Source organism: Ictalurus punctatus, chromosome 14 (genome assembly GCF_001660625.3).
Source record: "Ictalurus punctatus breed USDA103 chromosome 14, Coco_2.0, whole genome shotgun sequence".
NCBI lineage: Eukaryota > Metazoa > Chordata > Actinopteri > Siluriformes > Ictaluridae > Ictalurus > Ictalurus punctatus.
This window is the reverse complement of record NC_030429.2, coordinates 17,016,731-17,039,090: the sequence shown is the minus strand read 5'-3', so window position 1 is coordinate 17,039,090 and position 22,360 is coordinate 17,016,731. Positions and strand designations below refer to the sequence as shown.

Genomic DNA, 22,360 nt, shown 5'->3' with positions numbered 1-22,360 from the left:
GCGGCCTCCACATTGAAAACAACTGTATTATTGGACATACATACTATATATCAGGGAACGCCGCTGGTACAGTTTTAGAGTTGCAACCGAAGAAGGGTCTGTCTATCCTGCAAGACTATAAACCACGCCCATTACAAGGAACGCCCACTAGCAAATCGCACTACACAATATTCCATTGTCCCCTCGAAGATAGACACGGGAATTCCGTCAATTTTCCCTAAACGTATTTTTTGTGGGCGTAACTTGTAATAGATGGCGTGGTTTGTAATCCTGACGGATGTTCGTATTTGTTGTTGGGCGTAACTTGTTATAGTGGGCGTGGTTTGTAATCCTGACACATGTTCTATGTAGCGTAAATTTTAATAGTGGCCATGGTTTGTAATCCTGACGGATGTTCTGCGTATTTGTTGTTGGGCGTAACTTGTAATAGTGGGTGGGTATTAGAGTTATATAACGTTGGGTACTAACTGAACTGAACACTGAGAGGGAGAATATCTTTCAAACATTTTAACCTATTTTCCCAATATTTTAACTATTTTTTGGAATCAGTTACATCATCCTTGTACCTCAGAGTTAGGTCATCCTGTTACTCTGAAATCATAAATTAAAGTCACATATTTACATAAAATTAGTATGTGCAGTTACCCTTCACCTATGCCTGTTTACACCAGTAGGTTTAGGTTAGCAGAGTGCATTTTCCCATATAGCAGGTGACCCTGACCAGATAGCTGCATAGTTTGTGGTTTTATTTCTGAGGTATGTTCACTTGACACCCTGTGGAATATTGTTGCTGATTTGTGTTTGGTCTCTTTTCAGGTCAGCTGTTTTTACTTTCTAACAATAGAGAAAGCATTTTGCAGTTAGCCAACAGTTATCATTTCAGGAATGTGCAGAAAACACTCTCCCCAATGCTGGCCCATTACTGGAATAATTTAATGTTACAGTCCACTCCCTTTTTAGTTATACATGACATTTGGCAGTAAGTTACTGTTAAAAGCTCTATGAGATATACTGATATGTAATCCTATTTTTTGTTTTGAACTATGAATGGCTGGTTAAGGTCTGGAAGAACTGATGAGCTTTGACTCTTAGTGAGAGCATCTTTCAGCAGGATAGGACGGGTCCTTCATAGTATCTTGGTTATGTCTGAAAACAACAGAGAAGAAATGAGGGAAAAACTCCAGTAATATCTGGCCAAATGCTGGTACTCGCAATTACCATTGGTTGTGGAAAGCTGGTACTGCCTTGACTTCCTCAGACGAGTGTTTTCCGGCAGTTAATCCAGCTTGGTCTCGTTCACATACATTCATTTTCAAAAAGTCTGATATGCACGTTGTGGATTGATAGCAAAGTAGCTCTCTAGCAGTTTCAGAAGCTATTTTCTCCTAAAAAATCTGCCCTCACCATTGGGATATTTTGCCAAGAAGACCTGTGTTTATGCTATCATGCTGTTATCCACAATAACAGATGGTTGCTTGGTTGGATGTGCTTTTCAGTGAGTGCCACTTGCCACAGTGCACACAGTACACTCTCTGGAGCAGCATTCACAGTGCCTGGGGAAACCTGGACATACTAGCCATGAAATGGTAACGGCCCACACATTTCTCACTCAGAAAACAGGAACGGGGCCATCCAATGCTACTTCAACCAAAGCCACTAAAGCAATGTATGAAACAATACCATTGCTAAAGGTAGCAGACAGTGAATATCTCATCCTGAAGCAATAGACCAGAATGATTGCTCTGGAGAACCCTCTGTGTAGAATTCTTTACTGTTTGACTATCAGAGAGGACTCCATTTGAAACCTTTTTAGGAAGCTAAAAACCCCTAATTGTCCAAAGTATTTCTAAGGGATTTAATGTAACATTATTTAATTAATTATGATAACTTATTATGTGCCACTTTTGTCAGAAAAGGATGTTATAAAGTACCACATAATTGAGTTAAACTGTTGATTGTGTTTGTACATACTGTATATGAGTACAGCACTGGATGAGCAGATTTGAGATGCCACTCATATTGTGGTGTCCCTTTAGTGGAGAGGGAACATACAATGTACTTCCATATACTGTATATAATATAGATCCTTGTTTATACAAAAACTGTTGGGAGTTTTATATAATCTGATAGCCAGTTTGGACCACTACACATATCCGAGGGGGGGGTGACATACAGTTAACATTTCTGCTTTTATGAAATAGGCCAGTATTTTTAAGATTAAGGTTCTGTACACAGTTTTAACATAATTTATCAAAGGTTGCTATATAGAGTAACATTTTCTGACATCCCCCTCAGTTTAAACCTGAAGCATATTCAAGGGTATTTCAAGCAAGAAGGACTAGACTTGTTGGTGGTCGAGGCATGTTGGCATTGAGTTCTACTAGTTTATAATCTCTCATAAAATCATATGTTTGAACCATTTATTTGGCAGATGATTTATTCCAAGACAATAAAATACTTTATATATCTGAGGAAATGTACAACAGGAACAGCTGAGCAACTGAGGGTTAAAGGCTTTGCTTGAGGGACCAGTATTGTCTCTAAAATTTGCTTTCAGAACATTTAAAATGGCTTTTTTTTAATCACTGCATGAGATTTCTGCTTCTGAGAAAAAGCATTACGATTGAGAAACTAATGAAATGACACACATGACATTTTGTGTGTTTTGTGCATGTTCTGACATGAAGGGAAAACAAGGCATCTCCTTCAACTTCTGTATTTTCTACCATTTTGCTTGCAACAAACTAGATATGCTTGTAATATGCAAGAACCGATCCTGGTAGTTGTTTTGGCACATTAGCGCAGAAAGTACCGTTGCTACATCACAGCTCTCCATTTGATCTTGAGGTTGGGTTACTTACTTTACTGTCTGTGTTGTGTTTCCTGTTTCCTCCCACCTCCCAAAAACATGCCGGTATGGGAATTATCTACTTTAAATTGCCCCTGGGTGTGAAAGGGAGTGTGATTTTGTGTGTGTGTGTGTGTGTGTGTGTGTGTGTGTGTGTGTGTGTGTGTGTGTGTGTGCATGGTATCCTGCGATGGACTGGTGTCCCATCCAGGCTGTATTCCCTGCCTCCTTGAGATGGATTGGATCCACCATGAACATGATCAATATAAGGCTGTAACTGAACATGTATGAATGTTTTGAGACTAAATATTTTGTCTGTTTGGTCTTAATATTTTCACTGAGGTTGTGTAATTTGGGGTACAGATTGAGGTTCATAAGAGTTCATAACAATGTGTGCTGTTTATTCTCTTTTTATACTTTAGAAGCTCGTCCCTACTTAAATTAGCTTAATTAGTTTATTCATATGTGATGTTAATTAAGATAAGGAATTATGTTAAAAAAAATCATAATTCATAAATACAAAGAAAAAAAATCATAAATACAAAATAAAGTCCATAGTTTTATTAGCCTCAAGTTAATGTGCAGTTATTTATGATATGCTATGTAACATCAATATTTTTGTGTAAGCATGCATATAACAGTTTATTTCATATGAGCAGCTGGCAATAGAGTTTTTAGTGCTTATGTTCAGATGCAGATCGTTGCCTGGCAGGACTGTGGGTCAGTGCAGTTTGTGTGCTCTTATCGGAAACTGTTTGAGTGCTGCAGCTCCGTAGTGTTTTTTTCTTCAAACCTGGACTCAGGTGATATTTGCGGACTGATCTGGGTGTCAAGGCCCCTAACCTCACAGGCTGCAGAGGAGAGGATGAAAACACAGAGTCACTAGAAGAGAATCTAGATGATCTCCTGCCACCATTTTCTTCATCGAACTCATCATCATCACAGCATAGAGCGTGAAGCTCTACACTGTCACATGAGTGTATTTCCTCCCTTCTGCCGAAGAGCCAAGAAGCATTTGGCCATGTGGGTCCATTTAGGGCCGGTAAGTCTCCACAACTCCGTCGGTACAGGGCTGGTGCTATTTTAGCAGAGTCGCAGAGAGAGTTGTGTAATAAGTGGGTTAGTCCATTGCTATTAGAATAAGCCTCAACGTTGGAAAGGTTCTCCAGTGCTCTCTCGCTGCTGTTTCTATTGCAAGTCAGGGTCTTGTCATCCTCTGTGTTCTCTTCAGGGTCCAAATCAATGTATGCTGTCAACTTGTCAATTTGAGCCAGTACCTGTAAAAATACAGGAAAGTTTCACTTTCAAAATCTGTCCCAATATTTGTGTGTATGCTTTGTATATCTTATGAATATTTTTTCTCTTCTCTTAACACATGCTCACTCATATACTCTCAATTAAGTAAGTTCTGTTTTTTTGTTGTTTGTTTGTTTTTTGTGCACAAGGCAAGGGTGGCACACATAAATACATGCAATCAAAATACAGTTATTAAAAAGTCTCATTACTAGTTTTTCTTTAAGAGTTCAAAAATGCAGTATGACACTTCTTAACTGCATTCATAAGGTCAATTATCTTATGATGATCATCATATATAAAGCTAAAATATATTGTGTTTTAATTAAAATATTCACATCATTAGTTTCGCTTGTTGCTGTATTTGTGTAAGTGCTTTAATCCCAGTGAGTTAACATTCAATTGGTGCTGCAATTTAAGTGTTAAATCCTGGCAATTGGTCCAGCATGCCAATGCCATGTTGGAAACTGTACGTTGTCTAAATAATAAAGGCACAACTAAAGTATGTATCAGTATATCAGATAATAGGCTGTATTTTGCTGTTTACTTCAATCTCTTGTGAGGTGGAACACTACTCTGTGCTATAAATGAGTTTAAGTTTCGACCTCAGTGCATATCACAATGATACTTGAATAAAAGTTAAGGGGGCTTGAGGATTGCTAAGTAATTAAGCAGAAGCACAGGAGAAAATAAATACAAATAAAAACAACTCTTTCAAAAGATGATGCAATAGTTCATACATGCCTCTGATGATGTTTATGAAAAACTTATGCTGGAGAAGTGAGACATAACAATATGATTGAGCAAACATGACAAATCATTCTTATATAAATGGTGGTTTCATTTATGGCTGATCTCATTTCTCAGAACAATCAGAACTGAAGCAGACTGAGATGATGGAAAATCCAACAGCCAGAAATGCCATATACTGTAAATATAGTTATATACAGTATTTTATTTTTTTAGTACAAACTTTGTTATAGATTTATATTTTATGACTTCTACATTATGAAGTCAGTACAAGAAACATTAGATTTCCAAATATTAGTTTTCCTGTACAAAATTAAATGTCGCAGAAAATGTTTGTATGTCAGTAAAGAAAGCAGCATATCACATAAGAGACACTTTTCAGACAAAAAAAACCCACAATGAAGGCTGCTGGGTTTTTCTGCAAAAGTCAGAAGCACCTGTGACAAAGTCTCCAGAAGAACTGTGGCTGATTCTGCAACATGCTCAATAAAACTTAGCTCATTTCCTTATAAAACTGCACTAATTGTACTGGAGACTTTTATTTTGATTTTAAGCGAAGGGTCATCACAACAAATATTGACTTTGTTTTTTTGTTTCATTTATTACTGTTTACTGCTCTTGAAAGTATTTTTTTATTTATGTAGAAACATTTAATTTCATTATTTTTGAATGCATATTTGCTCTACCGCATTTCTTTGCATGTGCAAGACTTTTGCACAGAACTGTATGTACCTATAAAATGAGATAGCTAGCAGGAAAACACTGAGTTTTTTTAAGGTAATGCTAAAATGAACAACACTGCTATACTGACTGACCCCTTTTATCTTATCCTGATGGAAAAGCTCTCTTTCAGCATGACAGTGTCCCAATCTATAGTGCTGCATCACCAGATCTCATCCCAAATAAACACCTATGGGAGATTTTGGACTGACTTATTAGACAGCATCTCCACTACCATCATAAAAACATCAACTGAAGTAAGCATAATCTCTTGGAACAATTCTTTTGCAAGGTTGTTGTTTATCCCATCAATTCATTTCCAGAGACGTGTAGGATCCAAGGTGAATTGAAAATGTTCTGCTGGATCTTAATAAGACACTTTAGGTAGTTTTTTCCTTTAATTTTCCCAAACTGACCTTCCAAGTGTAGTTAATAGTGTGTATTATATATGCACAGGTACAGTAATGCAAATGTCAACCCTTCTTAATGCCATATGCAGTTTTGTGGATTCGGTGTGTGGGTGTGTGTGTGTGTGTGTGTGTGTGTGTGTGTGTGTGTGTGTGTGTGTGTGTGTGTGTGTGTGTGTGTTTACCTCTCTAAGCTCTCTAGACACATCCTTCAGCTCACTGAGGACTTTTTCCAGCTGTTCCATTACCATCATTATGTGATCACGGATGCACTTCCTCCGATCTGAACTCTCTGTTATTGCCCGAGATCCTAAAAGCGCACTGTGGAACATTCTTCACATGGATATACAAGTAGCCAAAAAGGCAGAGGATCCTGGGCTTCATGTCTGGAGCCCCCTAAAGGCATGACGGTTTTTCCATTGAAAGCCTTGATTGTGTCTCACAATCAAGCCTGTTACCTTGATTGTGAGACACCTCACAAAGCTTTGCATGGCTGTGAAGAGATTTGGATATTTTGTTTAACTTCAGGTATGGAGTTAATGTATTTAATGATATCTTTTCAGTATTACAAGTTAGATATATACACTAATTAATTTTTTTTTTTTTTTTTTTTTTTAAGATTTACATAATCGCTATTCTACGAAATATATGGTATCACGGTTGTCTAAAATCACCTTCTGCGAAAGTGATGATTGATTCAACATGTTCTATATGATTTGTACTCACAGACTTGTACCAGTGAATATATTTTCCATGTCTGGAAGCTGAGAAATCCAATAGTGCAATCAAGATTGTATATATCCAGTCATGCTTCTTCAAGGAGAAATTAAATGAAATCCAACAGAGAAAGCCTTTGAGAGGTTGAGCATGTCCAACACGATCCCCAGGAGGAAACAGAGTAGGACTCTGCAAAACACCACAGTTTCTCTGGGGAAACCATCACCCCTGAGTGAGTGAGAGAGCAAATGAAATAGCTGGCCAGTTCATTTCCAGACATGTTGCACTTTCGTTAAACACCACTTCAGTAGCCATCCTTGGCAGTTTGTTTTATAGCCGCAGTGGTCTGGGTTTGGTATCCAATAGCTTTGAAGCTATCGAAATCAAAGCATGGGTGTTTGAAAGTGTCCATTAGAGACTGCTATGAGGTTGTGTGCTGCTCTGCTGCTTCTTTGCCATGTACTGCACCTCTCCTCTTCATCAGCTTGAGCTGAAACAGTTTGAAGCTTGCTATAGTTCATTGCTTCTAGCCCCCCTACCTTTTCCCTTCTCTCTGTTTCTCTCTCTCTCTCTCTCTCTCTCTCTCTCTCTCTCTCTCTCTTTCTCTCTCTCTCTCACTTACTCACGCCTGCTCTCTCATCTTCTCTTTCATGCAGCCTTAAACATTTCTTTCCTATCTTTTCCTCACATGCTCTTCCTCTCATAGAGGTATTGTCTTTTTTCCTAGTCACTCCCATACACAAACTATGTTTTTTTCACCTCTGTAATCAGTGTGTCTGTGTACTTCCTCCACACTTCAGACACACACATCCTTCCGTTTCAATTTCAATCTCTCACAGAGCTTGCCACCTCAAATGTGGAAGAAAATTAATTCAACTTAGTGTTGCAGTGCAGGAGATGAATGCGCTGTTGCGGCAGTGGAAGCTGGGCAGATTATTTCATTCATTAATGAAAAGCATGGCAACAGGAAACCACTCCTGCCCCAGTTCCTGGTGCTGCTGTAATTATATAGGATGTGGTCCCTCCTCAAAAGATCATGAAGCACTCTATGAAGAGTGAATTGACTGACAGAAGATCTTATCAAGTCTACAAAGTACAATCTCCTGCACAGAGCTATTTTCAGTACACTCCCCAGGCAGGCATTACACAATTTACTTCATACTTTGTGAGATTCATCAACCCATTTATTAACAGCAGGATATGTAGAAATAAATAGATATCAATATCTGTAACCAAAGTACTAGAGTTGATGTTGAAGATATGGTGCCATGAAAAGTTGTTCCTGTCTATAAATGCTGTTTCCACTCATGATTTTAGCCAGGATGACAGATGAAGTGTGCCACTGTTCTACACTTTTGTTTTGTGTTTTTGGAGGACCACACTACATATTTAGCATTTCAGAGTCATGTTTCATCTGCTCTAATAAATCTGATTCAGTTTTTGAAAGGCTTCATTCTTATTTCTTATGAATGCTGTATTCTGGAGGGTCTGAGCATGGCAGGTGACTAACATAAGGAATAGAGAGATAGATAGATAGATAGATAGATAGATAGATAGATAGATAGATAGATAGATAGATAGATACCCTCTGAACACTTTATTAACATCTTACACACACATACATATATATATACATATATATATACATATATATATACATATATATATACATATATATATATATATATATATATATATATATATATATATATATATATATATATATATATATATATATATGTATGTTCGATTGTTAGGAACCCTCCATCTGTTCTTCATAAGCTACTCCAAACCAAAAGGTTGTTGATGATTATGACAATGATGATGAAGAAGAAAAAGACTTTATTCGGCATTACATAATGTACATTACAGTACTGTGAAAGTCTTTTCTTTGACTATCCCAGCTCATTAGGAAGTTGGGGTCAGAGCGCAGGGTCAGCCATGATATGGTAAATCAAGTTACAGTTGCAGATTGAGGCTACACATGAGTATTAAAATTATACCATTTCCCCATAACAGCCTTCAAAATTAAGACAAGTTAGATATACTCATTTACATTGCTCCAAAAAGTAACTGGTAGGCTGATAGCTGTCCCACTTCTTTTTCTCTGGTTACCCTGTGTGTAGAAATGAGGAAATGATTCAGTGTTCTAAGATGATAATGCATCCAGGGTTTTTTATCTTCCATGTGAAGCAAATTGTGCTCAACCAGCTTGCTGACCATAGAGCCTACCTAGGAAGTAACATCACACCGTGGCCATCAGCTGTTCTAATGTGGTAAAAATCAATTTTAAATCATGAAACAATTTTAGGAGAAAATAATGCATAATTTATCATGTATGGTCCTTCACACATTTCAAGCACAGCTAAAAACCTTCTCTGATTCTGGGAAAGAATGTGTATAAACATATCTCCTATACCAAGAGCCTTTCTGCCCTCTGCTGGAGAAACGTCATAATAAGTTTATGAAATGACCCTAACCATAGCCATGAAGGAAACACAAAATATTACAAAACTAATACAGAGTGATTTTTTTTTTTTTCAATCTTCACTGACCTTTAAAAAGCATAATTTGGCCGCTTGGTGCTTTACAATATATTTAAGATAACTTTTCATCAATTAACTCATTACTAACCCAGCATTTATATCAGAAAGGAATGTTTATTATACCAACAAAAAGCACAAAAAGAAAAAGTGAAAAAGAAAACCGTTAATGTGGACTTTATATGTAGTTCTTTCCCTGAAGTCAACAATACATTCCATATTGGGGTGGACAGCAGTAACATCAAAATCAACACACTAATAACATCTATCTACTTGGCACAAGGTTTGATTAGTTTCACAGATTTACCAAGCACCACATGACACGCCATACATAGACAACTACCTTTTTAGTTCTATTATCAATTGCCACGCATACACTATAAACAAGGCTTTATCTACTTTCAGTAGTGTTACTATATATGCATTTAGATTGGAGTAGGTGTTGGCAATAGACACTGGACTTTGCTGCTGCTGGTGCATCTGACATAAAACTTGATGTCAATATAATTTCATCACATTACTCTTTACACTTTTGGATTATTTTTATCCAGATATTTTTATCTAGGTAAACTCTGCTCTGGAATCTCCAAATGGGAATTCAAATAGGAATTCAGCATTTCTAGGGCAGTAGAAAGTTGTAGACAACAGCAGGGAATTAAATCGCTCAACGAAGTTTTATGCTGATCCAGTACGAGTTTCATGAGCTGTCAAGAAAACTGGCAGCTTCTACCAACATTATGCCTAAAGCCCTAAACTTGATGGTCCTTGTTAACAAAGGCCCTTGACAATACATGTGAAACAGCTATGATACACTGAGCATTAAAGCCTCACACACTTGCTGAAAGATAATACTAATTAAAAACAAAAGTCTTTACAGAAGTCAAATTATAGAACTGCAAACATACACATTAGTATACACATGACGCATACTCTAAGCACATGGACCATTTCACAGTTCTTGGGATGAGGTGCTATTTTACAAGCCTTTTTTTTAAGACATATTGATTACATAGTTCATAAACTGTACATGTATATTGTAATCTCGCTCTCTTTACTTATTCATTTTCTTATATCGGTTTCATTTAAGCATACTTAAGAATATATAAGGACTGTTTAGTTCTGTCGATTAAAATCTAACCACATCCCACTAACTGATTCAGACTATGGATTAGTTTAAATGTCACTATAAACATAAATCTGTAACAGTAGCCCGTCCTGTATGAATGACACAAATTACATGTATTGAAATATAACAGCCTTATCAGGTGACAAGGATTCAAGGATTTACATATATTCAAAACCATGTAATATGCGAATGTTTCACAACAAGTACTAGTCACTGTATCACAGCAAATATTTACACAAAATTGAGTATTATGGTAAAATCTATATTCCTATTAGGAAGTAACAAAATTCAGAGTTTTATTGGATTCAAACTGGTAATAATTCAAACGGAGACTAGTGTGCTTTTCCTGCAGGCATTTAACTCCTGCTTTTCCTCAATAAACATCTCAACAAAATATGTCAATGCACTGTATGTCTTCACCAAAACGGACAGAAACCTTTACTCACAAATTTGGAATTAATTATTATATAATACAGCTGAAGTAGAACAATATTGCAATGCAATAATGGCAAAGACAACATTAAAGCAGATTAGGCCGAAATTGATTTATAACAAATCAGCATTTCATGGCTCAGTGATTCTTGCTGCTGGCACTGAAGTCCAGTTTATGTTAAGGTTTTAGGATACACTTCAGTTCTTCTAAGTCATAATCTAATGAACATTTTAGAGCCATCATGTTTTTGTTTTTTGTTTTTTAAATGCAGTTATGGACTTATATCATAAGTCATAAGTTTATCATAGGTTTTCTCAGACTGACCTTTCACTAGTAAAATAGAACAATTTGAATCCTATTTGAGGTACAAAGAAATATCAACACAGCCAAACTGTAAAATTTGATTAAAGAAATCAGAAAATATTAAACCACAATTCTGCACTCTAGACAATTACAAAACCAATCAATCAAAAGTAAGTGTATAAGTATATGGCTATTTGTGTCCTACAATGCAAACTAGAATGAGGTAATTAAAAAGCAAGACAAATTGTTAAGACTCAGCGAATTATGATGCTGGATAAAGACTGGCTCGCCAACTGAAATGCAAAAGGAACTGTGTCACTTGCTGTATTTATTACTAAGTTATTTCACATATACCACTGCAACTGATTTACAATTATTACGTGTTAGCCTTTAGCTAACTTAATGTCAAATAACCATATAGAAATACAAAGATACAGATGGCTCATCAAGGGCTATATTAATACATAAACACGATGGAATGTTTCCTCAATTGAGTCATACTTTAGGGGGCAATAGAATACAGCCATTACAAATGTCTTGATATCACAAAGACATAATCTATTACTGGTAGGGTCTAGAGTAGCATATCACAGCTCCTGTCCCGGAGGCCCAGTGTCCCACTATCAAGCTTTCCCTCTCCCAAATATTTTTATTCAACCTGTAGGAGGCTTGACGATTAGTATCTGAGCTGAGTCAGGTGTGCTAGGAGAAAGGACCATGAAACTGCAGGGCAGTGGGTCTCTGTGGTAAGAGTTGAGAAACCCTAGCCTTAAGAACAAAAACAAATACTCTACCATGCACACAACTGAGGCAATATTATATGCATTATTGTATTATTGTTTAAAATGAAATCGGTCAGTTATTTGCTCTAAATCCTTTTGTTAACCACCCCCCCACACCCCCCCCCCCACACACACCCCCACACACACACACGTCCCCCCTCCCTAATACCCTTGTAAGGCCAGGTTTATACTTGCTTTTACTATGCACATGCGTATGGAAGATATACCCATATCCTGTATTTATTTGGCATGTTGATAGTGCATGTTTGTGTGCATGTGCTGCAGTGTTTGTTGATGCAGGCAAGTGTTCAGTGCCCAACCCAAATAGTGCAGGCAGTTTAGACACAATGTCTGCCACAGACTGAACAAACTAGAGTTGTGTCTCAAATTACACACTATTCTAAACAGTTTTTGTGCATTAACACTAATCAAGATCCCTAGTACAGGAAAAAGAAACGTCTGTTTTGCATACAACATGGAAACCTGTTGGACAGGGATGTTTTGGCACTGACGTGCCATGTGACGTGACGTGGATATTGTTTGTTCACTCAGATTGCGGTTGAGTCTGCACACACAAGCATAGTCACGTGTCAAGTATAAAACGGGCCTAACTCTCCTAACTGTTTCCTAATAAATACACATTACATAGGGTCATTATAGTTGTAGGTGGGAGGGGGCGAGTACTGTTGGCCCTGCATTGCCCCCTGGGCTGCACCCATTGCTGCCTGCTGGGCTGCTTGTTGTACATGTGGGTTTTTCCAAGCACCTGTTGTCCATTCCTCCTGGGCCTTGCTCATGCTCCCACCACTGCCACGGTAGAAGTTATGGACCTGCACACAGAAAGGTATGAAAACAATCTTTCCTAAGTACCGTTGCTGTTTCTATATACAATCAATGAAATAGTTTTATTTGATACCACTTTATAATAAACATCATTACAAATACATTTATTCATTTGGCTTTTATCCAAAGCACTTTACTAATGATACAGCATACAGTTGAGCAGTTGCTTATGGGCTTTGATCAAGGACCCAACAGTTGTAGCTTGGCAGTGTTGGGATTTGAACTCACAACCATCTGATCAGTAGCTCAAAGCTTTTATCAATGTGCACATTTACTGCAAATAAGGAAGTGATGGACAAAGAAACTGTTTTCAGTATCAGAAAGGGAATGACGTACCTTGGTGAGGGCGATGAAAGACAGCACAGCGACAGCTGTGAACATAATAGTGGGAATCAGCATGACCACAGCAGAGCCGATATTAGTGCTGAAGAATGTGATGGTTGCCAGCCACCCACTGTAGTGGAGAGAGACATGAACACATTAGAATAATTACCTTACTGTTGTGACTAGCTGTAACAACAAATATCTAAATAAACACAGGTACCACAATTATAACTTTTCAGCAAACCCTACATCCAAAGCCCTTACCAGACTCCCCAGCCTGGGATGCCCACTGCCTGGATAATACTGATCACAACCTGAGCCATGAATACGAAGAAAAATGCCATAAAGTTGAAAGAGCTGTCGCTCCTGAAAAAAGAGAAAAGCAAAGAGTTATGACCATATATTAATAATAACTGGTATCGTTTCAAACAGCATGGGATTTACATGATACATTGTTGCCATGATACACTCTTGTCTGAGACAAATCAAGAGGAATCTATTTTTTCACAAATATTGCCAGGAAATGTAAACAGCCAAAAGGATCTATCATTTATAATTGTTTTCTCAGAAACTCTATTTATAACTACTTCATATGTCCTTCATATGTCCTGGATTGTATCCTAATAAGACTTTAACCACATAAATTTTCACTTGTAGTCAAATACATTGGCCAGACTTAAATCTGATACCTCTGTTACATGTTAATATGCAAGTCATCTTATTACATTCAAACACCAAATTCTATTGTTGTTCTTCCATTGTAGTTGTTTTATGAATAAAAATGGTTATCTTGGAGAAACAGATGCATTTACATTTAATTCAACATGCAGCTAAAATGCATCTTAGATCTCCTGCAGTGGTGTGAGTGATCAAATGCCTTGGGAGCATTTACACATTCATTTTATGTGGCTATTCTACATTGAGATATAATCCTGATACTGTAGATGCATGAAACAACCCATTCGAGTGTAAATGGGGTCAGAAATTAAAATATTCTGAAAAAATATTTTTCTGACAGTTAATAATGTGCAAAATGCAGAAGGTATATTTAATAAGATACACATGGTTGTTTGCCTGAACTCACTTAAAAGCTTTGTAGATGGGCCGGAACCAGCATACATAAGAGCAAGGGGTGAATAGAATAAGCCACAATATAGCCATTCCAAAGTTAGTGGCCCCACCCCCACCGCACATCCATGCAAGACAGCCAATCAGATTCGTCGCCAATGTAGCACTGTTCACTGAGTGAGAGAGAATAAACGAATTTAAATACTGAGCTTCATGTAGTAGTCTGCAAAAACTGCACAATTGTTTTTTTAGTAATCGGATGATTACACATACAAAATAAATCAGGAGCTAATGTCTACTTCCTATCGTTTACATAGTCTTAAGCAACTGCACTGCTAAAGTCTCGATTCTGATTGGTCAGATTGGTTTTTATAACAGCAGCTTCAGCAGTAGTGCTGACTGCAAAACAAATTACAGGATTAATATTAATGCACTCATTCTAATACACTGTTGTGTCTATAGTATCAACTTAAACAGCGATTTCTATGGCTGAACGCCACATAAATGGAAAATAAAAGAAAATGTGTGTTTGCTGAAGTTTTCTGTTATTTATTTTACATTTTTGGAAAGAGTCTCCACTGTCAGCACTCTATAACAGTCAGAGGTGAAACTTTTCCTTAATGTTTTATGACACGGAAAGCCTTCAGGGCATCTCTGGGCATTTCGGTTTCTCAGTAACATGACAAGCTACATTTTTTTTTCCCTATTAAATTCAAGTGAAAAAAAAAAAAGAGAGACTGGTGAGTAAACAACTGTTTCTAGATGTTATAGTGTAAGTGACAACAGGAGCTAACATGTTGCTGAGGTTCCACGAGAATAACTGTAACTATTAACAGATAAAATGTATAACATTACACACATTGGCACACTAGCATTGAACCCCATTGTTGATCATTTTCTTATAACAGTACACCCTGTTATCCTTTATTCCTTACTTAACCCCTCAAATTAGAATTAATAAGATAAATAATAATTCATAGTAGTTACTTAAGATTAATGTATTCATCTTATTAAGTAACTATTATGAATTATTATTTATCTTCTTAAGTAATGATTATGAATTATAATGCTTATAATAAACGAAATTAAATACTGAACTTCATGTAGTAGTCTGCAAAAACTGCACAATTTTTTTTATTAATTGGATAGTAGTTACTTAAGATTAATGTATTCATCTTATTAAGTAACTATTATGAATTATTATTTATCTTCTTAAGTAATGATTATGAATTATAATGCTTATTTTATGTCATAATGCAGGTGACACACAACAATCAGCTAAATTTAAACAGCCCATACAAGTTAATTAATATGTCCATAGATTAATGTCAGTCTATTCTACAGTGCATCAAAGTCTTACTGTACATGTGTAAGTGGTTAAGTACTGTACAGCAGGGCTGACAAACCGTGTTCCTGGAGATCTACCTTCCTGAAAACTTTAGCTCCAACCATAATCATGCCCACCTGACCATCTAATCATTGCCTTAAGAAGTTCTTGGTCAGCTACATCAGGTGTGTTAGATTTTGGTTACGAAGCAAAGCAAGAGAATTTAATGTCCTGTGATGTGCTTATAACTAGAGCCATATCTCCCTGCAGTTCTTGCCTGTTTCCCACTGAAGCTAAGCAGCATTGAGTGTGGCCAGTACCTGGATGGGAGACCTTCTGGGGGAAAACTAAGGTTGCTGCTGGAAGTGGTATTAGTGAGGCCATGAGGGGGTGCTCACCCTGTGGTCTGTATGAAGCCTAATGCCCCAGTATAGTGATGGGGACACTATACTATAAAAACAGCACCCGTTTTTTGTTGTGACGTTACACTCTGTGGTTGTTAAAAATCCCAGGACACTTAAAGTAAAAGAGTAGAGGTATAACCCTGGTGTCCTGAAGAAATTCCCCGTTCCCTATCATTCTCTAATAATCCCCATCTCTGAATTGGCTACATCACTCTCTCCACTCCACCAATAACTGGTGTGTGGTGGCGGTTCTGACGCACTATGACTGCTGTCACATCATCCAGGTGGGTGCTAGCGCACCATTAGTGGTGGTTGAGGAGCATACAATGCAAAGCGCTGTATCAATGAAACAACCAGTTTTGTAAACAGTCTACAAAACAATGCTTTCACTTCTGCAGTGTTTTGAGTGAAAACACAGCCAGCACTGTTAGGCCAACAATACACAGCTCACTCAGAAATACATAATATATATAGAATTAAATAAAGAAACTAAACGTAGAAATAAGTATAAAATTACAGTGATGATAAAACCATAAATATTAATAGATTTTTTTTAAATACTTACAAATCCAGAGATAGTACAAGCGTTTGCACATGGTGCGGAACTGTTCTGGGATCTCGTTGAAGTCCTGGTAAAAGCATGGCTTCAGGGGAATGAAACGGGGGAGAGGTGGGAAATTGTTTTCTGGGGGTGTAAAGTATATATTACAGGTCAGCCATTGTATCACAGTAACTCTTTATTCTTAAACTAACAAAATGATATCTCCACCAAATTTGGATGAAAGACATAGCTGCTGTATTTATAATACATTCTTAAAATGTATCCTATCCAAATAAATAAACTCTTACCTGCCATGAAGATTCTTTATTGAGATTCCTGGCGTCAGATGTCAATATTCTGTAACCTAAATGAAATACTGTCCGTGAGTACATAGTTTACTAAAATGGTCGTGAGATCATTTCCAATGGATACTTTGGAAAGAGTCTCCAGAACCGGCTTCGTCCCAAACGGTTTATTACTGTACTAGGTAGTACGCTAGACGTGCATGGTGGACTACTATTTTGACATACTGTTCAGTGCCCTACACTGGCAGGTCTATGCGTTTTCACAGGTAGCCTCCATCCATTTCCTCTAGGAGGCGCTCGCATAAGTTGGCAATACCGCGCCCCATAGTGGTTGGAATAAAGATATTCAAAAGGCCTCCGACAAGATTTGAAACACTGTAGCATCCGTAAAAGATTACATCTTTGTCTATATTATTACATGCCGATATTATTATACCAAATGTTACAGGATTCTGCGTGTTGCCAAAGACAAAATAAGCGCCATGTTCTTCTTTAGATGATGTAGCCTATAGAGCCTATAGTTGTCCTGTGCAGAGGGCTGGCATCTGAGAACCAGGAAAAGGACAATAATGAGAAGCGGAGAAACGAACTGACAAATAGCCTACAAATTTCCTAACACGATTTACCAAATATCTCGTCACTTTCCTAGCAGCATGAACATGTAATACTAATGAAGGACATGCCGCAGAATGATGAAAATAGCCTGATGTTCTACCTGGTATTGGAAATCGGAATCCGGTAGGCCACCCTACTTCTGCGAAGTGTATAAAGACCATCAGCTACAAAGTAGTGTAGTGTGGTCCGATTACGCTGAAATGCTCAGACTGAGTGTTTCTCTGGTGTGGAGGTCGGAGAGCGCGCCCTTCAGCAGAGGATACGATGCTCCACCAGCTATATTCACACATCACTGTTTGCACATCGTCTCAGATCTTTACCCGAAATATCTAACTCACGCACATCCAGTATAATAATTGATAATCTGTAAAGGTTGGGCAGAACATCAGGTTGAGAAACATCGCCTTACCTCGGTCCTTAGGCTATAACCAAGAACGCTGATCCGTCGAGTCCAATAAACAACTTTCCATTCAAGGTGACTTTACATTCACAGTCGAGCCTCTTTTCGCCAAATGTCTGGTTTCATTTCATCCGATTGTGGACTTAAGAGTAAATACAATCACGTCACGATCCTCCTACACGCCGTGTGCTGCCGAGCTTGGACTCAGATGTAGGGATGGTGATGATGCTGAAGATGATGATGCTGATGATGATGCTATAGAGATTCGACCAACGAGCAGAGCTGCTCAGTAATCGCGATATTTCATTCCTGTACCGTCTCTTCCGTTTTCAGTGTGCTTACTAGTCGCTCTCCTGAAGTAGTGCTGAAGCAAACTGTATATAGCCTAATATAATATAATATAATATAATATAATATAATATAATATAATACAATACAATATAATATAATATAGGTCTACCTAGACATACCCATCTGTTTAAATTTTATTTAGATTCAATTAAATTTTATTTGTATAACGCTTTTAACAGCTCACTGTTGCAAAGCAGCTTTACAGAAATATATAAATATAAATTATAAATGGTGGCAAGGGAAAACTCCATGAGATGAGGAAAAAACCTAGAGAGGAACCAGACGTGAAAGGGAACCTGTTACACCGTACAGTGTGATTGTAAATAATTTCCTTTAACTAACTGCGTACTATGTGGTCAAAAAATGAAACTGTAAAAAAAGAACTCATGATCTCATAAGCAACTTATCAATGTAAGCATCAGAGTCATTTCTGAATTCATTAATGGTTTAACATGAAGTCTATTTTTGTTGAACTGTTCAATGGTGGAGACTTGAGTGCAAAACTGTTCATAGCAAATGCAGTCCTAAGGCTATCATAGCAGTTGCAATACTAAGTCATGGTAGCAAAACTGTTAGTAGCAACTGCAGTCCTAAGCCATCTTCATGGTTTTTAAGTCATACCATCCACAGTAATCTCATGTATATTTAGGCTGTCCATGTGGGGCCATCCTCAGTAGCAACGAGTGGTTTTCAGGTGATGAGAACTCCAACCCGAAGTAGGTCATCAGGATGGATCAGGCAGGATCATGGGTATCTCAGGTGTAGCATGTGTAGCTCAACTAGGGGGGGAGAGGGGGGAACAGATTATTAGGTATGCTAATTGTCACATAAGTGTGTAGATTTGATCACAGCACCTTTGAAGTCTCGAATCAGAAGGTGTTGATCAATTTTCTCGGAAAATCTCGGACAGCTCTGGCAGTAGTTCCAGCTGTATTTTAACTCATATGTTTATATTCATGTGCTCTTCTAATGTGTTACCCGTTCTATAAATAATAACTCATTCACAGGTACTTACGTAATTTAGCCTAATAATAAATGGGTTTTTAAAAAGAATTATGCAACAAAGAAAAATGTATAATCACTGATATCATGAAGCTTTCTGCAAGGTGACATTTGTTTATATTTTTCTGGAATGAATCGTGGCTGTCAGCACTTTGTAAGAATATGTTTTTGCAACGATCCAATATTTGAGACAGAGGATTATGAGCTTTCTAGTTTCATGGTAACATTGACAAGATACATCTTACTAACTTCAACAGAGAGGAAAAAGGACAGGCTGTTGAAGGACCAACTGTTTATACAGTAGCTGCTACAAATTAAAATATAACAATTACAATATAATTACAATTTTTAGTCACTGGCGCATGTTATAAGAGGAAGAAAATACTTCAGGACTTGCTTTTATAGGGAAAGAATCTAAAATAATCCATCTGCTTTACGTAAGATATTATCTCATAACAGCACACTCCAGCATTTAATATTCCTGACACATGTCAGAATGCACTTTGGAGAACAGAATGCACACTATAATAGCGTCATTTTAGAGAAAGTTCAGTAAGTGCATCAGCAAACTACAAAAGGGGGAAAATCCCAGCTACAATTTGTTGTAAGTGAGTTTAAAAAGTCACCAAACACATAATTCACAAAACGCTCTTAAACAAACAAAATTCAAATTAATCTCTATCTTGGGTTATTGTATTAATTATTACATTGGAAAAACTGCAGTTATATTGTCACAGGTAAGTTTTCGTGATTCCTTAACTACACTAAGAACACAGTGAAGCTTTGTTCAAGTAATAGTAGTCCAACAATTTATATTCATACCGCTGGCCTATATTCAAGACTAATGTTTTAATACCAGTCGGGACAATAACATTCTTTTAAATTCTGATGGCATGGCAGCACAGTGCCTTACTGCCTCACAGCTTCAGGATCCCATGTTCAATCCTGACCTCAGGTTACGTTCTGTATGGAGTTTCGGTGCATGTTCTCTCCGCGTTTGGATGGGTTTCCTCAAGGTTCTCTGATTTCCTCCCAGTGTAAAAACATGCAGGTAGGTGGATTGGCCATGCTAAATTGCCCCTAGGTGTGAATGAGTGTGATAATGTGTGTGCATGGTGCTCTTTGATGGACTGGCATCCCATCTGGGATGAATTCGCCTGCTTTGCACCCAGTGTTGCAGGGACAGGCTCCATATCCACTGCAACCCTGACCAGGTTAAAGTGGTTACTGAAGATGAACGAATGAACATTTTTCTCTTTATGTTCCTGGTTTGGCCTGTTCATTCTGTTGACTAGATTGTTTGGCCCTTGCCTGATTTTTGACCGTGCTTCTACCTGCTGCTTTGGTTTTTCATTAAAGATTGGACACACACTTACATCTGACTACCTCTGAGTTAGTGACACACATTTCACATACAAATTTAACATACCATATATCAACCTTAATATACAGTCATCTTTACAGTCCTTTATGAAACAGTTATTAGAAGTTGTGTAAAGAATAGCACATGTAATAAGTGATATTTTGAGCTGAAATACTGAATATGGAGACATTGTAAAATATTAACACAATGGGATTTTTTTTCAGTCATAGAATGGGCTTCTTCCCTTCCTAACAGCTTCAATTGCATTTCATGTGTATTTAACACTTAATTTTGAAACTCGAATCTAATACACAGTCCCTTCCAAAAGTATTGGAACAGCAAGGCCAATTATTTTGTTTTCGCTATACACTGAAGACATTTGGAATTCAGATCAAAAGACGAATATGAGACAATAGATCAAAATTTCAGATTTTCCATCCATCCATCCATCCATCTTCAACCGCTTACTCCTTTTCAGGGTCGCAGGGGAACCTGGAGCCTATGCCAGGGAGCATCGGGCACAAGGCAGGGTGATTTCAGATTTTATGTCCTGATATTTACATCTAGATGTGTTAAACATCATAGAACATGGCCACTTTCGTGGCAGACCACTCAATTTGTCTGTGAGCAAAATTATTGGAACAGATATAGAAATTGTCTTAAAGTAAATGAAAGTAAATAACATTTAATATTTGGTTGCATATACCTTCCTTGCAATAACTGTATCAAACTGTCGACCCACTGACATCACCATACTGTTGCTTTCTTATTTTGTGATGCTTTTCCAGGCTTGTATCCTAACTTCTTTCAGTTTTTGTTTGTTAAGGGGGGTTTCTACCTTCAGTCTCCTCTTCAGGAGGTGAAATGCATGCTCAATTGAGTGAAGGTCTGGTGAATAACATGGCCAACCATACCCCCCCACACCCCACCCCACACCCCACATTGAAATCACTCCCCCCATGATGAAATTACTCCCAATTACACTGGTTGCATTTCTATGTAAATTTCTGAATTCATTCCGCTGCTACCATCATAATTTACATCATCGATAAAGATTAATAAGTCCGTTCCAGAAGCAGCCGTGAAAGCCCAAGCCATGACACTTCCTCCACCATGCTTGACTGATGAGCTTGTATGTTTTGGATCATGAGCAGAGTCTTTCTTTCTCCATCACTTTGGTAGAGGTTGATTTTGGTTCCAGAACGTTTGTGGATCATCTCTTTATTTCTTTTTTAATTTCCAATCTGGCCTTCTGATTCATACTGTGTATGAGTGGTTTGCATCTATATTTTTTCTCTCAATGTCTTCTTCAAATGGTGGATTGTGATACCTTCACCCCTGCCCTGTAGGGGATTGTTGGTGAGGTCACTGACTGTTGTTTCCGGGGGTTTTTTCACAGCTCTCTTAATGTTTGTCATCAACTGCTGTTGTTTCCTTGGCCAACCTGCTCGATATCTAGTTGTCATTAAACCAGTGGTTCGCCACATATGGGTGTGGTAGTTAGGCGCCCACATACCTGATCACACTAAGCTGGATTTTCAGCAAAACCACTGAAGACACTGCATGTTGCAAAAAGAACACTGAATGATGGAGATAACGAGTCAAAAGAAAGCAAAAACTAAAATATTAACACTGGTAGTGTCACTCAAAGCATGATGGAGTGTAGTGCACGCAAAGAGATGGTCCTTCATAGCAGCACATCAAAGATGCATGAACATTTCGAGCAAAAGCTCACGCATAGTCAATGAAAGATGTTAGACTAATATTACATGGATGGGGGTTTCCAAGTGATAAATATGTTACAAATTATACATATGTACAGCTCTGTATTATACAGGGAAGTATCAGTTACTCAAACACACGCAGTCAGATTAAGCATCAACTAACACTAACCT

General features: G+C 37.6%; 2 protein-coding genes across 4 annotated transcripts; both read right to left on the bottom strand.

Moving 5' to 3' along the window:
• Positions 1 to 3,404: 3,404 nt before the first annotated feature.
• Positions 3,405 to 7,315, bottom strand: LOC108275015 (inhibitory synaptic factor 1). Its single transcript, XM_017485546.3, has 3 exons — positions 6,745 to 7,315; positions 6,204 to 6,511; positions 3,405 to 4,125 (listed from the first exon to the last, which is right to left on the bottom strand). Exons 2-3 carry the CDS (start codon positions 6,348 to 6,350, stop codon positions 3,523 to 3,525), a joined length of 750 nt encoding a protein of 249 aa, XP_017341035.1. The 5' UTR covers positions 6,351 to 6,511; positions 6,745 to 7,315; the 3' UTR covers positions 3,405 to 3,522.
• A 4,739-nt stretch (positions 7,316 to 12,054) lies between these two features.
• On the bottom strand, positions 12,055 to 18,073 carry scamp5a (secretory carrier membrane protein 5a). 3 transcript variants are annotated; one of them, XM_017485549.3, is made up of 7 exons: positions 17,759 to 18,073; positions 16,738 to 16,793; positions 16,454 to 16,573; positions 14,174 to 14,330; positions 13,354 to 13,455; positions 13,102 to 13,219; positions 12,055 to 12,752 (listed from the first exon to the last, which is right to left on the bottom strand). In XM_017485549.3, the coding sequence occupies exons 2-7, from the start codon at positions 16,742 to 16,744 to the stop codon at positions 12,564 to 12,566; spliced, it is 693 nt and encodes a 230-aa protein (XP_017341038.1). In that variant the 5' UTR covers positions 16,745 to 16,793; positions 17,759 to 18,073; the 3' UTR covers positions 12,055 to 12,563. The 3 variants fall into 3 exon arrangements, with proteins under 3 accessions (XP_017341038.1, XP_053541527.1, XP_053541526.1); XM_053685552.1 differs by lacking the exon at positions 17,759 to 18,073 and adding an exon at positions 17,450 to 17,534; XM_053685551.1 differs by lacking the exon at positions 17,759 to 18,073 and having other exon boundaries at positions 16,738 to 17,193.
• Positions 18,074 to 22,360: the final 4,287 nt, after the last annotated feature.

Bases quoted from the DNA above. Each gene is read 5' to 3' on its own strand.
- LOC108275015 (XM_017485546.3), bottom strand. From the start codon at position 6,350: ATGTTCCACAGTGCGCTTTTAGGATCTCGGGCAATAACAGAGAGTTCA. The intron at 4,126-6,203 runs GTAAACACACAC...GTATTTTTACAG, and splicing joins TGTCTAGAGAGCTTAGAGAG to GTACTGGCTCAAATTGACAA.
- scamp5a (XM_017485549.3), bottom strand. The intron at 13,456-14,173 runs GTGAGTTCAGGC...CTCTTTTTTCAG, and splicing joins CCCATCTACAAAGCTTTTAA to GAGCGACAGCTCTTTCAACT. The intron at 12,753-13,101 runs GTACGTCATTCC...TTCTGTGTGCAG, and splicing joins CTTTCATCGCCCTCACCAAG to GTCCATAACTTCTACCGTGG.